We start from the raw sequence: 17,738 nt of genomic DNA on the forward strand, positions 1-17,738 counted from the left end.
ATAGCAGCGTACCTACAAAACAGGCAACATCTGTCACTGTTTAAAGTACCAGCAATCAAAGCTTTCATGGAAGGACTCAAAAGAGTCATTCCACCAAGAAGACCACCTTCCCCAGTCTGGAATCTCAACATAGTGCTTACCAGGCTAATGGGGCCACCCTTTGAACCTATGCATAGGTGTGAAATACAATTCCTCACATGGAAGGTGGCTTTCCTCATAGCTATTACGTCACTTAGAAGAGTAAGTGAACTGCAGGCTTTTACGATTCAGGAACCATTTATGCAGCTACACCAAAATAAAGTGGTCCTTAGAACAAACCCAAAATTCTTACCGAAGGTCATTTCAGCATTCCACATCAATCAGTCAGTGGAATTACAGGTTTTCTTCCCAAAACCACAAACAGTAGCTGAAAGAGCCCTACACACACTGGACGTTAGAAGGGCCATATTGTACTATATAGAGAGAACACAAGCTTTCAGAAAGACAAAACAGCTATTTGTTGCGTTTTCTCCTACACATAAAGGCAATCCCATCTCCAAAGCGGGCATTGCCAGATGGATTGTAAAATGCATTCAGATATGCTACTTAAAGGCAAAGAGAACATTAACTGTTCCTCCTAGAGCTCACTCTACACGTAAACTAGGAGCATCTATGGCATTTTTGGGAAACATTCCACTAGATGACATATGCAAAGCAGCTACCTGGGTTACACCGCACACCTTCACAAAACACTATTGTGTAGATGTGCACACAACACAACAAGCTAGAGTGGGTCAAGCAGTATTAAAAACATTGTTTCAGACAGTTGCAACAGACACGGGCGACCACCGCTAGGGAGAGAACTGCTGTATAGTCTATTCATAATGTACCATCTGCAGCCCATATGCCTCGAACGGAATATGCTACTTACCAGTATGCATCTGTTCTTGGCATAGAGGGCTGCAGAGTGGTACATGCCCTCCCAGCCTCCCCGGGAACCTGTGTCTGTTCCAACATTATCTTATTTAGATACACTTACATGGGCATTCTTATCTGTATTCTACTATACTACTCCATCTAACCCTACTATGGCAAAACAATCTAAGGATGGAGCCGATGCCCATGCGCACTACCAACCAAGGGAGGAGTCACCAAGATACAAAAGACTCTCCAAGAGAAAAACAAAGTGCAATCATCCGAGCCCAACACCAGATGGCGATCTATTCATAATGTACCACTCTGCAGCCCTCTATGCCAAGAACAGATGCATACTGGTAAGTAGCATATTCCTTACTATTCGCAGTTTGCATCTTTAACACCCCATTTGGTCCTCAAAAGCAAGCAGGAGGGGCGTAAACTTTATTAGGGTCAACCTAATGCTGTCATTAGTGGTCAAAGGGTGTGTGGTATCACTACCTCTATCCATGACAAATTGAAATATACAACAATGATGTGATTTCAGTTTAGAATACAGGGGTGACTTGATGTATTTCATCTAAAGATAATGAAATGTGGTTTTGATTGCATAATCACAGGTATTAGAAAAATGTTTTTATAATGGCATACTGCATCCTCTGTCAGTACTATGAGAGTGACAAGTAGTGTTGTAAGACTCATGTTTGTTTATCTAGCATCAAATTGTTCACTCTTATTTGGTCTGGCTTGACAGCTCAGCTATCTCCAAGACGTATTCTGACAATTTAAAAAAAAATATTCATAGAGTAGGTTTTAGCTCATCCCAGAGGATCTCCCTTTCACTTTAAGTCATTGGCTGTTTGGTGTATCAGTTAACCTCGTATAGAATGCTTGTATTGTAACGTATGAGGAATTATTATTATTTTTTTTCACTGCGGAAGGGATTAAAAAATTATTTTAGCCCGGGCGCAAATTGCAAGCAAGACGTATTGGCTTTGCTAGTGCTTGTTTTTAAAATTCTTCTATTATTTGCTTCAAATCGCTTCTTCAGTACCCTAACTGAGCAAGTGTGGGTAAGCACTGCGCTAATTTGTGTACTCTTAAAAAAACTCACTAAACATGGAATTGGGCCAGAAATGCAAAAAGAAAAAGACATTCAAAATATATTTTATGAAAAAAGTGAGAAGTAGGAGTCCATTTGGGAAATTCAGTTTTTGTTCCAGGATCTTTGGTGTTGAAAAGCTGCCAAGTACTGCAGCTGTTCCACCTCGCAGTGTTTAAAAATCCAGGTTAGAACGCAGGCAATTTCAGAACGATAAAAAGCAACCAGCTTTCCCTTGTTCCCGGCAGTTTTCAGAGGGCTGAGAAGGTCACAGCCACAAGGATTCTCGTTATCGCCTTTGTGTATGACAGAAAAATCTCGAATTTGAAGACTCCCGAATGAAAGCAGGGCTTCTATCTGCAGTCAGAACAGCGACTCTCACACAGCTGGGACGTCGAAGACGGCTCACACTACTGGTACACAGGTGCCCCTTCGAGTTCCTGTCAGGAGCGGCACGTCCAGGTAAGAGTGGTGGGGGAGTCGACAGATGACTACGAGGGAAAATTAAATAAATAATTAACTTTCCCTCATCGTCGTCTGTCGAACACACGCCAACCTCTCTTACATGCACGAGCCGCTCCTGGTTCCTGTGTGTTTTCTACAGGAGGTAGGTGGAGGGCGGGAGTCTTGGTTGGTCTTCCCCTTTTTGATGGCCAAGAATTGATTTGATCCTTCCTGATTTGCTCTGCCTATAATATGGGGCCCGGTGTAAAAATGTATGCTGCGGTCACGAATTCTGTGATACGCAAAACCACAATGCTTGACACTGCAAAATACCTTTTCAAAATGTACAAAAACCCTGTCGCGAGTTGGAAAAGTAATTTAGACATACAACGGGGTGTTTGCAACAGCTTTTTTTAATTGGAAATAAAGGGGGAGTCTGAAGAGGAGCCTCGCTCCTCAATATAATCGCGAAGGGATGTTTCAGTGGTTTGGGACAGTAATTGCCGTTCCAAACCATGAATCAGTTGCCAACCAAGAGTTCACCTCCTCCTCCTCCTCCTCCTCCTGGGACAGCTTCCCTTTTGCGAATCACAATGGGCAGCCAAGAGGTAGTAAATAGTGGGCCGGGGACAACTATATACTTCACTAATGACATTAACTCCAAGTAAACATTTAATTTTAAAAGCAGCCCCTCTTCTACCAAGGGATGTGGCCTGCGTTAAAAAACAAGCATCGAGAAAGCCAATAGGTAGGCGTGGCCCACCAGTCTTTTGACTCTGTTAATGTTGTTTTGTTTTGTCATGGTTTCTGCAAAACTTTATCATAGGAGAACCTCCCAGGCCCTCATCAATCTAAACAAAACATTGGCTAAAAGTAATAATATTTTTGGGTCTCAAAAAGCACATATTGCCATAGCAGTCATTGGCAGTTAATGGAACAACTTTGTGTGTGGATATGCTCCTTGTTAAAAGCCTAAATGCTGTCACTCATGGTGAACCTAGCCAATGGCTGAAATGGGCTGACAAATTGTCCTATGCTGTAGGGTGTAGTGGGTGGAAGAAAAGTGATAATGACACAATGACAGGCCAATGGACGAAAAGAGCTGACTGAAAGTCCTTCTAAGGTAAGTGTATTGTATGTATTATTTGACTAAAATCAAAAGGTACTGGCTAACACCCGATCTAAAGATGATCAGCTGGAATGAATGTAAATGCACGTACAGAGACATGTTGTTGCTCACAGGCTTCCATTCCACCGTTCCCTGAAGGCACAGAATGCCTCCTGCTTATTTAATATTCAATAGGCATCAGGTTTTTCTACCTCCTGCAAAGCCATATTTTGCAAGGCGACTTATTTGCATATCAGTACCATCACCAAATGAAGCCCAGGGCACAAACCATTCTGAGTGCAATTTGCACATGCTGTATGGTGGCCTGGGCTTTGTATAACAGGAACCTTGATGTGCAAATTGCACAGCTAAAAAAAAGAAAAAATACCAATGCTACCAGCTGTGTAAGTAATATATGAGCTATTTGAGCATTGTTCTGGGTTAAGGAAATTTAAATTGTTGATAACATGCCAATAGTGCATGTATTCCTCATTCCTGAAGTCAAAACATTGGCGTTCTCTTAGCTTGCCCACATGATTTGCATACAAATCATGCAGGATAATGCCTGATAATGCGTGAAGGACGCACAACAAGGGTCTGGCTTATAATCCTCATTCAGGTGCAAAAGGAGGTTGCACCTGAATTGGGGTTTTCAAAGCACTCACTCAGGCCATAAGCAGTAGAACTCACTGCATCTCACATCATGTTCCATAGAATAATAACCCTATCTTGTCTACTGGTGTATCTGTTCTATCAATATAAGATTTTTCATAACACGGATGGCGAAGTGTGGAATGTAGAGTTAGAAGAACTCACTCTGCCTCGTCAAGCTAACAAGTGGAGTTTAACTAAAGGCAGGAAGAATCGGTGCTAGATTTCCAACATTTTGAGGTGAAAACAAGTGTACGCAGATTGGTCTAAAAGGATTGCCTTTCCAAGCATGTCCTTTGTTAGGTGCTATTTGATATTCAGAAACACAAAATTGGCATATGTAATGGTACCCTAGGCATGAAGGCAGGAAAGAACTATGAAGAATGTCTTTGGAAGCAGCACAGATGGAAAGAAAATATGGGACTACAGGAAATGAGGACATAATATAACTGTTTCAGAAACACTGGGACTAACAGACACTAGGAGGCATTATCAGACACCAAAAGAATAATTGGCAATACCACACAGGCAATAGCCAGTGCACGATCAGGCACTCAAATACCTATCAGGCGTCTAAAGCACAGTGAACAGTGCCAGTCACCCACAGTGTAGTACTACAAAGACCACAAGTCATTATCAGACACACAGAGCTCATTGAACAATGTCAAAGGCAAAGGGCTATAGGCATCATCAAAGACTCAAACAGTAACAGCCATTATTAAACACCCAAAGACCAATTACCAGACACCTCAAGATCAACAGCCCTAACATAAATATGATCAATGGGAAGGTTTGGGAACCGTAGAACAATACTTAAACCTCAACTTAATTATCAGGCAGTATCTGACAGCGAAGAAAGGGGCACTCTACATGGCCTTTATGGACGTAAGCAGCGCTTTTGATAGGGTAAACCGGTTCAAGCTATGGGACATTTTAATTGTTCTTAACCTGCCCTCCCCACTGGTGGATCTTGTACGTGCCTTGTCGGGTAAGGTGTTGAGAGGGAATGTACGGAATGGTCTGATCTATCCCGAGCTATATGTTCTGGCCCCCATCTTGTTTTTATTATATACTAATAGTCTTCTTTTATAATTACCAATGGAATAGGACATGCCTAAAGTAAAATCTGAATCCATCCCGGCCCTCGTGTACACAGATGAAGCTGTTTTGCTCTCTCGCACTCCTTACTGCCTTAGGGAGCTTGGTGATGCCCTTGTGAGGTTTATGGACGGCTTAGACCTAGACACCAACATCTCCAAGATGCATTCATTATACGTGTGTGTGGTAGGCAGACTACCAAAATGAGACTGATATCTATCAAGGTTAAATTAATCCGGAGGGTCAGCGAGTTTCCATATCTGGGGATAACTTTTAATGCACGGAACAGCTGGGCGCATTGCCTTTCCAACTGCTGCATGCGTTTTAATCAATCCTGTGGTACCTTATTCAGGTTTGCTTCCAGTGTTGGTAGTAAACCCTTCCTACGTCTCTTGGAAGTGTATAAGTTAAAGTGTCTTCCTGTGTTGATTTATGGGACCGGCATATGGGGGGTATTGTGATTGCTAGGAGAGCCGTTTCTGCAGAAGGCTTTTTGATGCACAAAGTGCTAAACTTTTCTTAGGTGGAGCATGAAATCAGATTCACCCCCTTGCTCCTATGTTTGGCGTATGGAGGAATGAGCTTATGACCCTCAACAGAGACGTGAGTGAGAATTGTTTAAGTCGTGAATTTGGCCTTGAGATCCTGTAGCTTGCCCATGTTAGGTGCTAGGCTGATTCTTTGGGCAAACCTGAATTCCATTCCTCCCCCTCAGGCCATGAGAAATAGAGAGCAAGATATAATTTGATATCAATGTGTTCTGGGTGCCAAGGTAACTAGAGAAAGGGAGGCCCTGGGCAAAACCCCTCTGAGAGACTACCTGATCATAAAATCAATGATGGGCCTGAGTCCTACCTGTCACTTGTAAGAAATCTTTGGGGGAGATCCCTGTTAGCGAAATTTCAAACCGGCTCCACTAGAAGTTACCTTTGTTTTCAACCTGACCAATTTGATCCTTCCCATATGCTACCCTGTTGTCTGACCGTTCTTCTCCCTAATCGCTTGAACACAATGTCTTATTTTGTATTTATCATGCACCGCTTCGCCGTTGCCATTTGCTAAAAATTCTTAGAATCTGAAGTCTTCGCCAACATATGTCAGCCCTTTACTTTCTCTGTATGTTATGTGACCCGACACTTTGTTTTGCTGTTGGTGCATTTATTAAAAGTGCCCTTCATTGGCAGTACTGTACATACTATTAGCACTATTTGTCTATACCACTAAGTGTTTTAATGAATATACATATTGTAAATGTTTTTAAATAACCCTGTCCCTTTATAATTATGCCTCTGTGTATCTTTATGCATTCTTTTACCCTACATCAATGTTTGTTGTTGATTGTCTGTATCATCCTTTTATAACTATTTGTAATTATTGAAAAAAGATCAAATAACATGATAGATGGCATATACAATTACACTCTAAAGGACTAATGGGGGATATCACACGCCTAGACACCAACAACATGTTCAAATGACCAATGGTAGAGCTATTTTAATAAATACTAGTGCCCTTATTAAAAGTGACTTGCTGTTTCAGGTGAACGTTTTTCACCCTTCAAATACAGGCTGTGTAGGACATGACAATTATCTCATGCACAATGTATTCTCCTTTATGAGTTTCTGTGCTTGAGAGAGAAGATATCAAACAAATTACTCATGTTTTCTGCTTTCTGAGGTGCACAAACCACTCTTTTGATCGAATTGCCTACAAAATATTCCTTGCATAAATCTCGCGGCAAAATCTTATGGATGCAATTTTTTCACCCGATTTATAATTCTGTTTCCAACCTAAACAGGATTAGTGCATTAATTGCAATCAAGACTTACGAGGACACTAAAAATAAATGGGCAGTATTAGTTAGCCATGTGCTGATATATGAAATATATGTTGCCCACCACCAAACCTAAATCAGAGATATATATAGCGATTCCTACAAAAAAACATGACCAGCTTCTCACAGATGGAATTTTCAAAGCATCTTGTCTTGCATGCTGCAAGATACAGTCACTTTGGTGGTAAATTATTTCATTTTGAACTTTGCTCCCTATGGATCCTGTTTCCTTCTGTCATCAGCACCACACAAACCTACCTCAAATTCAGGAAATCACTGAATTTGCTCCTCTGCTGCCAGACTTTAATTTGTTTTGCTCCCTTCATGAAAATGATTCTGCTATAAAAATGTACTTTATTCACAGCTGTTCCGATCTAGAGATTGGGGGCATTAACTTGCAAATTCTTCATTTTGTTTTTGATTTAAACTGAAGAGCCTTTATCTCAACTTTATTTTAATCAAAATGTCCAATAATTTCACATGCAATATCAACGCTCAGATGACATGGTTTATACAAATTCGATCTGCTTTGCTAAGATTGAAATAAAATTACCATATAATTAAGTTAATATTAACATAATAAAGGGATTAATTCCTTCAAAACACAGATGATATTTAAGCACTTCACCTAAAATGGCTACCTCTCATCAAATGTCATAACAAATTACTCAAATTATGTTTTAAGCATTCTGCTAGTACACCAATCCTGGATTGTCCCCAGACAGCAATTGCACATATAATTGCAATTGTATTGTGTGTGTCATATTCAAAACTCTAGAGATAGTTAGAGGAATTTGCTAATTGAGGACCTCAACCATTTGGAATGCTTACACTTACACTGTTGGGTAATATGTTCATCGTTAGAACTGGCTAAGTATCACCATCCAACCCAGATTTGAATAAATCTTGTTTTGAAGGCTGCAGAAGCAGTTTATGGACCTTGTAATGGTCGAATATGGTTGAATATAAAAAGAAGGGTGAAATGTGGCTGATTGACTCTCCCATATTTTGAGAGCATGAATTTGACTCATTGGATCAAGGTACCTCTTAAAGTCAAGGTTACTAGAGGATTCATTTATTACACCTTGTAAGGTTGTCCAAAAAAGAATCATCGCAAGCCATAACATTAAAAACAAGCATTTGCAATGCGATCGGTCTCGCCTTTGGCACCTTATATGTGTTTAGCTGTGCAGCACGTTAGCCTGGGTGCTGAAACATCTACTGTTCTTCAACATTGAGGGAAGGTAAGCACCAAACTGCGTGACACGCAAGGTATGGGGACACATGCAGAGAAATATTGCCTTTCAGCTGGAAATGGTATAGTCCAAAGCTCTGTTTTCAATATAAAATCAGGACCTTCGGTGGTCATATCATTGAAAATACAAGATTTGAAAAAAAATATTTTTGTCTACGGGTGCTTGTGAAAGGCAATTTCTATGGACTGGAATCTAGAGAGTGCTAAAGTGATTCTCGTATTTTAATGACCTCTAAATAGAGGCAGTTGCCAGAAAGAAAACAAAAAAGACAGTCCCTCAGCAGAAAGCAATTCTGGTATTTTACCAATCTCTACTGGTCGTTTTCTATCAAGACAGTTAAATAGAGGCAGTTGAACAAGCAGAAAGCAATTCTGGAATTTTACTGACCTCTACTGGTTGTTTGCTATCAAAACAGTTAAATAGAGACAGTTGAACAGAAAAAACAAAGGATGCCTGTGTTGGCGTATGGCAGTTGATTGAGTGCCAGCAAAGGGATAGAGAACAGGAATGTGCAGTATCTGACAGATACAAGCCATTCCAGGTTTTTTCTTTTGCCAATGGGCAGTGCAGCATGAAGGCATACGGTGTTACCCTACGGAAAATAAATGAGTCCCCCAGTTTGGGGGGAATGTTTCTTGTGGTACAGACAGGTGCCCCCATGTCCACTGTATAAACCGAACAGTAGTGGGGCCCGGACTCACCCCTGCTTCAGGTCAATATTTGTTTATCACTCTCTTACCTTTGCCCACCGTTATGCATTTCCATGTATTCCAATGCAGATGTTGAATACCACATTAAAAAACTTCTTCCCAACAAAAGGTCTGGATCCAGGGCCGGACTCGCCATAGCAGGCACCGGGCAATCCCCCGGTGCACCCCACGGGTGGGGGCCTGTTTTGGGCCCCTGGGGGCCGTTTTTGTTACAGGGCTGTTTTTGCAGCTTAGCTGCAAAATCGGCTCTGTACCAAAATCGGCCAAAAACTGGCCCCGGCAAAGAGCTCGGCGGGCACTTTGCCAGGGCCGGTTGTGGTTCCCAGTCCGGCCCTGTCTGAATCTACCTAATCAAATGTGGAAATCAAGCCCAGGGAGCATGCATGACGTGTGATTTAGGTGTTATGAGTGTTCTGTTTCACACACTGAGCTAATGTGTTCAGATGGTCTATATTGTTCGTGGGTTCACTGTCTTTTCGGAAGTCTAACTGGAAAGCTGGTAATAGTTTTTCCTTCTCCACTCAATCCGCTAGCACGTTTTAAAGTTACCAAGATTGAATCACTAATACATTATGTAATGTTACTGTAGATAAATACCCACAATGGCCATCTGCGATAGGCACTATGGTGTGGCAAGAACTGCTTTGATAAATACGTATACTGGAAGAATCCAATATGTAACCTAAATGGAAGCACATATGAAATTATAATTGTATGTGGAATTGGAGCTGTGGGACAGTCTAGCTGGGTAGATAGACTAGTGGTAAGATTAAAGCATAATTTGAGTCTATTTCTAAGAAATTTGATGAGCAGTAGATTCATTTTGTGAATACTGGCAATTGACGTCATTTCTGTTTCAAGGGAAGAAATGGCTTTATTGTGATAATATTGATTTACCATGCTGTTATTTGTAATTTCAATAACATGCAAAACTCCTTGCAGTATGGGTTTTCATGTACTTCGCTTTAAATCAAATTACATGTGCGACACACGTTTGGGGTGCGACTCAACATCTCTGAAATTATAAAAATTATTTTAAAATTTGAAGTAGAGACTTTAGAAATTATTTGAAGGATTTGTTCATTTGAGCCCTAAACCTTTTGCTTAGACCGACTGGCGTTTTGTCCTTTGGGTTCACCTAGAAGAACACTGTAAGACCTGGGAAAGTATCTCTGTAACCTCAAGATTGACAACATTTTAATTCATGGCTAATTTACCTTCCCGCCGTCTTTGTATTTCCGCCTCCGATCACTTCCACTTACCTTTGAACTACCTCAATAGTATATACATTCCATTCCATTTGATAACTTTATTTCGGTCAAAAGACCATAAAAGTGCAATAAAATATGTACAAGCACAGTAATAAAACCACAAGTACAGTTAAATTAAAAAGATATTAAACAGTGAGTTATCAAGGAGTAAGCAGATAAATGCATGTTGGGCATTATTTCGTACTAGAAAACAGAGATCTTCTCCTCCACATGCCAAATAAAAAACGGGAAACAGCAAAAACAATGGGAGGGGCAGTGTCATAGGTTAAAACTCTTGTGGCTTTACATTCAAATAACACGTGTATAAATATATGTCTAAAAAAATACACAAATAAATAAATGAATATAGATTAACATTCAAATACTAATGGACATGATCAACCACGTACAGAAAAACTTACTTTTTCAAATACCCAGTTGTACAAAGTAGCTATGAAGAGGCTGACACTTGCCAAGGCCTACTACGGTACAAGGCGGTGAAATATATTTGGCCTAGCAACATCTTAATTCACAAAGAGCAAATGTAATGTGAATGGCTCTGGCATAGGTTTTGCATTTGTAAGTCCCTGGATTTGCAGTTATTGCAGAGCCCCTGAACATCCCAGCTCAGCCCTCTCTGGCTCACAGAGCTTCCAGCTCTCCTCAGCTAATTAATGGCAAATTAAGTCAGCTGGATGTAGAAAAGGCTTTTGAGCTAAATTAAAAAAAGAAACATTGTATCTGTTTCCTCCATCAGCAAAGGCCATGGTATTAAGAATGGGGGAATGACCCGCAATGTCTCGCCTTGATCAAGAAAGAACACCACGCACACTAATCAGCAGGCAAACCTAAATGCATGCGCTACAGAAGCCCAATCAAAGAAAAGAAAAACAAGAGTCACCGCTTTCTGTCCCAGAGACCTGTCAGCGAGTAAATATGTCATCTATGGAAACACATCCAGCTGTGAGAAAAACAGAATTCCTTTAGCGGTGTTCCAGCCAACAATGGCCTTAGTGAAAACTCGTGTAGCTGAGTACGAGTCAACATGGGCTCCATGAGATCTCATCAAGCTGTGCAAGAGTCAACAATGAGCTCAGTGAAAACTCATTCTGCTGTGCATGAGACAACTATGGGCTGCATGAGAACATACCAAGCTGTGTACGAGCCAACAATGGGCTCTATGTGAACTCATCACGCTGTGCAAATCAACAATGGGCTCTGTGAGGAATCATCACGCTGTATGTAATACAACTATGGGCTGCATGATCATACCATGTTGTGTACGAGCCAACAATGGGCTCTGTGAGAACTCATCACGCTGAATATAAGACAACTATGGGCTGCATGAACATACCAAGCTGTGTACGAGCCAACAATGGGCTCTATGTGAACTCATCACGCTGTGCAAATCAACAATGGGCTCTGTGAGGAATCATCACGCTGAATATAAAACAACTATGGGCTGCATGATCATACCATGCTGTGTACGAGCCAACAATGGGCTCTGTGATAACTCATTACACTATGCAAGAGTCAACAATGGACTCTGTGAGAACTCATCCTGCTATGTATAAGACAACTATGGGCTGCATGAACATACCAAGCTGTGTACAAGCCAACAATGGGCTCTGTGAGAACTCATCACGCTGTATATAAGGCAACTATGGGCTGCATAAACATACCAAGCTGTGTACGAGCCAACAATGGGCTCTGTGAGAACTCATCACGCTGTATATAGGACAACTACGGGCTGCATGAACATACCAAGCTGTGTACGAGCCAACAATGGGCTCTGTGAGAACTCATCACGCTGTATATAGGACAACTACGGGCTGCATGAACATACCAAGCTGTGTACGAGCCAACAATGGGTTCTGTGAGAACTCATCCTGCTGTGTATGAGACAACTATGGGCTGCATGATCATACCATGCTGTGTACGAGCCAACAATGGGCTCTGTGAGAACTCATTACGCTGTATATAAGACAACTATGGGCTGCATGATCATATCATGCTGTGTACGAGCCAACAATGGGCTCTGTGAGAACTCATCACGCTGAATATAAGACAACTATGGGCTGCATGAACATACCAAGCTGTGTACGAGCCAACAATGGGCTCTATGTGAACTCATCACGCTGTGCAAATCAACAATGGGCTCTGTGAGGAATCATCACGCTGTATGTAATACAACTATGGGCTGCATGATCATACCATGCTGTGTACGAGCCAACAATGGGCTCTGTGAGAACTCATCACGCTGAATATAAGACAACTATGGGCTGCATGAACATACCAAGCTGTGTACGAGCCAACAATGGGCTCTATGTGAACTCATCACGCTGTGCAAATCAACAATGGGCTCTGTGAGGAATCATCACGCTGAATATAAAACAACTATGGGCTGCATGATCATACCATGCTGTGTACGAGCCAACAATGGGCTCTGTGAGAACTCATTACACTATGCAAGAGTCAACAATGGACTCTGTGAGAACTCATCCTGCTATGTATAAGACAACTATGGGCTGCATGAACATACCAAGCTGTGTACAAGCCAACAATGGGCTCTGTGAGAACTCATCACGCTGTATATAAGGCAACTATGGGCTGCATAAACATACCAAGCTGTGTACGAGCCAACAATGGGCTCTGTGAGAACTCATCACGCTGTATATAGGACAACTACGGGCTGCATGAACATACCAAGCTGTGTACGAGCCAACAATGGGTTCTGTGAGAACTCATCCTGCTGTGTATGAGACAACTATGGGCTGCATGATCATACCATGCTGTGTACGAGCCAACAATGGGCTCTGTGAGAACTCATTACGCTGTATATAAGACAACTATGGGCTGCATGATCATATCATGCTGTGTACGAGCCAACAATGGGCTCTCTGAGAACTCATCACGCTGAATATAAGACAACTATGGGCTGCATGAACATACCAAGCTGTGTACGAGCCAACAATGGGCTCTATGTGAACTCATCACGCTGTGCAAATCAACAATGGGCTCTGTGAGGAATCATCATGCTGTATGTAATACAACTATGGGCTGCATGATCATACCATGCTGTGTACGAGCCAACAATGGGCTCTGTGAGAACTCATCACGCTGAATATAAGACAACTATGGGCTGCATGAACATACCAAGCTGTGTACGAGCCAACGATGGCCTCTATGTGAACTCATCACGCTGTGCAAATCAACAATGGGCTCTGTGAGGAATCATCACGCTGAATATAAAACAACTATGGGCTGCATGATCATACCATGCTGTGTACGAGCCAACAATGGGCTCTGTGAGAACTCATTACACTATGCAAGAGTCAACAATGGACTCTGTGAGAACTCATCCTGCTATGTATAAGACAACTATGGGCTGCATGAACATACCAAGCTGTGTACAAGCCAACAATGGGCTCTGTGAGAACTCATCACGCTGTATATAAGGCAACTATGGGCTGCATAAACATACCAAGCTGTGTACGAGCCAACAATGGGCTCTGTGAGAACTCATCACGCTGTATATAGGACAACTACGGGCTGCATGAACATACCAAGCTGTGTACGAGCCAACAATGGGTTCTGTGAGAACTCATCCTGCTGTGTATGAGACAACTATGGGCTGCATGAACATACCAAGCTTTGTACGAGCCAACAATGGGCTCTGTGAGAACTCATTACGCTGTATATAAGACAACTATGGGCAGCATGAACATACCAAGCTTTGTACGAGCCAACAATGGGCTCCGTGAGAACTCATCATGCTGTATATAAGACAACTATGGGCTGCATGAACATACCAAGCTGTGTACGAGCCAATAATGGGCTCTGTGAGAACTCATCACGCTGTGCAAGAGTCAACAAAGGGCCCTATGAGTAATCATACAGTTGTGCATGAGCCAACAATGGGCTCTGTGAGAACTCATTCAGCTGTGTATGAGCCAACAGTGGGCTCTATGAGAACTCTTCCAGGTGTGCATGACATAACAATGGGCTGCATGACAATTTATGTAGCTGTGTATACACCAACAAGGGCTCCATAAGAACTCATCAAGCTGTGATAAGAATACAATGTCATTGTGAGAACTCAGTAGCTGTGTATGAGTCAAAATTGAGCTCTGTGAGATCTCAATTGCCTATTAATGAACAGTGTGATTTATTAAAAATGAATTCAGCTCTGTGCAAACCAACTAGTGTGATTAAGGACAACTAATGCAAATGTGTGTGAGTCAACATTGGAAGTGATAGGAACTCATCCAGCTCGCTGTATGTGAATTGTGTAATCTATGGGAACTCCCTGGACTGTGAGTAAATAGTGAGATACAGGGCAACTGATCCAGGTGTGTGATTCCACGGGAACTCGTCCAGCTGTGTATGTGCAAATAGGGTGATATATGAAAAATCATCCTGCTGTGTGTTTGTGAATGCTTTGATCCATTGGAACTCATTCTGCTGTGTGGAAGTGAATGGAATGATCTATGGGAACTACTCCAGATGTGCCTGAGTTTATAATGTGATTAATATGATATACACACAGTTTACACAAGTCTCCTTTGCAAGGGACACAAGTTGAAGATCCCATCTCTGCAAAGAAGTCAATTTTTTATTGCGCCCAGGGTAGAACATTGTACACATTGTCATACCATTTCGAATAACGTGCTTTTTGTCAAACATATTTTCATGAAAGTGTACAAGAGGCACATGAAAGTCTGCACCTTTGAAAGAGGTGATAAAAGCTTTTCACCCGGTCAGTGATAGCTCTTTGATGGGCTAACATCAACCTGTCATTTTGACCTAGTGATAGCGAAAGAGCTGGTGCCAATCATGTGCGCGAGTGTCAAGCAGGAGAGAAGTGAGTCAAATAGGTTGAAGAATCAAGCATCAATGGAGGTCTGGATGCAGAGTAAGATTAAGGTGCACACTTTTGAAAAGGCTGGATACACCCTTTCTCTACTGAGAGGTCAAGGCTTGAATGGCCATCAAGAATAAACCTCTCTTGGAATGAGGGGATAATTCCAGAGAAAGTCACAGAGTACAATATCCCTTCAGATGCCCTCTGATGCTTCTATAAAATGGGTTCTTACATTGACACAAGGCCACAGTTCACATCTCACCCCTTAGTGGAGTAGAACGGGCCTCCATGTTCTCTCAATGTGGAGCCGACAATGGAGCCTCTATAAGCAAAGTGTTGGGGGATGCTGTATTAGATGCCTTGAAGAGCATTGTGGGGGGAAGTATTAGGGTAGTAAAGGTCTGTGAATGGTTTTATTAGTCATGTGCATTTACAGCATCAAGAGGAAGTAAGATGAGAAAGCTAATTTGCTGTGTAGTGTAGATTTGGGAAAGACAAATAATCCTTCTGTTAGTATTTGTGATCGTCAGGGTCAGAGTTGTGTTGCTGCTGGAAATAATGTCCATATATCTATAATAATGTGTATTTGAGGGGAGACAGGATAAATGTGGTTTATGTAAGTGCATTGACACCCATCATGGTGTGATTATCTGGAATAGCACAATCCGGTTTAGTTTAGGGGAAGAGTTTGGTGTAATCGGCGGAAATGGCGGGGAAAATTATAACACAGTGTGAGAAATGGGACGGAGGGGTTGTGCAGTGGGGGAATGGCAGAATCTGTGTCTAAGACTTAGTTGGTGGGAGCACTCACCCGGTACCACACAATTTCTCGCATCCGTCCATCGGTCTTGAAGTTGCACTTGAGAGTGACTGCGTCTCCAACCACCACCGGTGGAAGGGGTTCTATAGTGACGGTCAGGTATCCTGTGGAGAAAGAAAAGATGAGTTACCGACAGCCTAGGAGTACACCTGATGGAAATGGTGTGGAGACATCACATATCTGATGAGCGTAGTACGAGGGAATTTAATATAACAGCGGTACCTCCGGCAGTTTATGCTACTATAGTCAGCACCACAAAGAGCACTTCCCAAATCCTACGGTAGTACACATGCCTGCACCTTGAAGATTACACTTTATGATCCACTATAGATTTTCTATTCCAAACTCCACATCTATTCACTTGATGATGGATGTGGAGTTAGGTATAAAAAACTCTACTTACCTTTCGACATTTTGGCCTCGATATCGTGGTCACAATATTTCGTTCCGTCAATAATCCCATCTCAAAATTCTGGGAGCACACCTATTCACAACACCTGTACCATAAAGCTTGTTCACAAGAACCCCTTTGTGCTACACAGGACCCAGCTTTACAACTCAAGGGTCCATGGACCACTATTTTCATAAGGTTAAAGATACCAATGACCTAATGTATGAACATACCTCCTACATTCTGTTGAGCACATGAACATCTCAGAGTGCAAGGACATCCACCATGCACATCATGAGAGCAGCTCCTTGCAGCACAGAAGCACCCCCCACCGACCACAGTGCAGCCAGAGTGCAAGGGAAGGCTCCCACCTAATGAGGACCCCTTTCTACAAAATGATGGTATAAGCAGGGCCATTGGGGAATTGATGATTATACACAGGGCATACTTGACTCCCCGCAGAATTCACATAATGTTCCCGACAGCGCCCGATACTTGCCCCAGATGCCGGCAGGAAGACGCAGGCATGTTACACATGTTCTGGGGATGCTCTAAGCTGGGACACTACTGGGACACGATACATCACATACTGAATGATATAGTGCCGGATAGGCCCTACACATCCGCCTCTTATTGCATGCTGGGGATAGGACACAAAGAGAAAAAGAGAAGTGTGGAATCCAGATTTGTGGATCTGGCATTGCTAATAGCGAAGAGGTCAGTGGCGATGAGATGGAAGTCGGCAAGGCCGCCAGACATAGAGACCTGGGGCGGGGAGGTGGTCAGGTGGGGCAAGGCCGAGGGACAGGAACTAGGCAGGGAAGAGGGTAGAGGCCTTAGGAAACATCCCATCTCAATGGAATGGAACGCCCTACTCATAGCATTCGAGCAAGGCGTGCAGGACCAAGAGGACTAGTCTGAGTCTGTCATCTCTCACAGGGGGATACTACGCCCATGACCGAATGTACACGGGAGCTGAGCTGCAGACACACTGGGAACGATCTGATATGCATATATGATGTAAACGGGGACCGGTACCCTACTGGATACAGATTGTATTGTACATATTGATGCAAAACCAATATATTGCTGTTATGTGGAACGTTGAGTGCGGGGGGGGGAGGGAGCAGGGAGGGTTTTAAGGGAGTTGGGACATTATTGAACGCAGAAAACAGAAAATGTAAATGTTTGCATTGTATACTGAAATATATGTCACAACGTGGAGAACTACTGTGCAAATGCCTATACAATATACAGTGACCTAACTTGCAAATAAAGAAATTAAAAAAAAAAAATAAAAAAAAAAAAAAAGCAGG

At 42.3% G+C, this 17,738-nt stretch overlaps 1 protein-coding gene across 3 annotated transcripts in view; it reads right to left on the reverse strand.

The window, feature by feature from the left end:
• Positions 1–17,738, reverse strand: part of IGSF21 (immunoglobin superfamily member 21) — a 1,410,224-nt gene that overhangs the window by 946,835 nt on the left and 445,651 nt on the right. For all 3 annotated transcript variants that reach the window (XM_086920143.1, XM_086920145.1, XM_086920144.1), the window contains exon 2: positions 16,023–16,135. In XM_086920143.1, the coding sequence (XP_086776269.1) occupies positions 16,023–16,135 (113 nt within the window). The remainder of the gene's footprint in view (positions 1–16,022; positions 16,136–17,738) is intronic.

The sequence above is a fragment of the Lissotriton vulgaris genome, chromosome 5 (genome assembly GCF_964263255.1).
Source record: "Lissotriton vulgaris chromosome 5, aLisVul1.2, whole genome shotgun sequence".
Classification (NCBI taxonomy): domain Eukaryota; kingdom Metazoa; phylum Chordata; class Amphibia; order Caudata; family Salamandridae; genus Lissotriton; species Lissotriton vulgaris.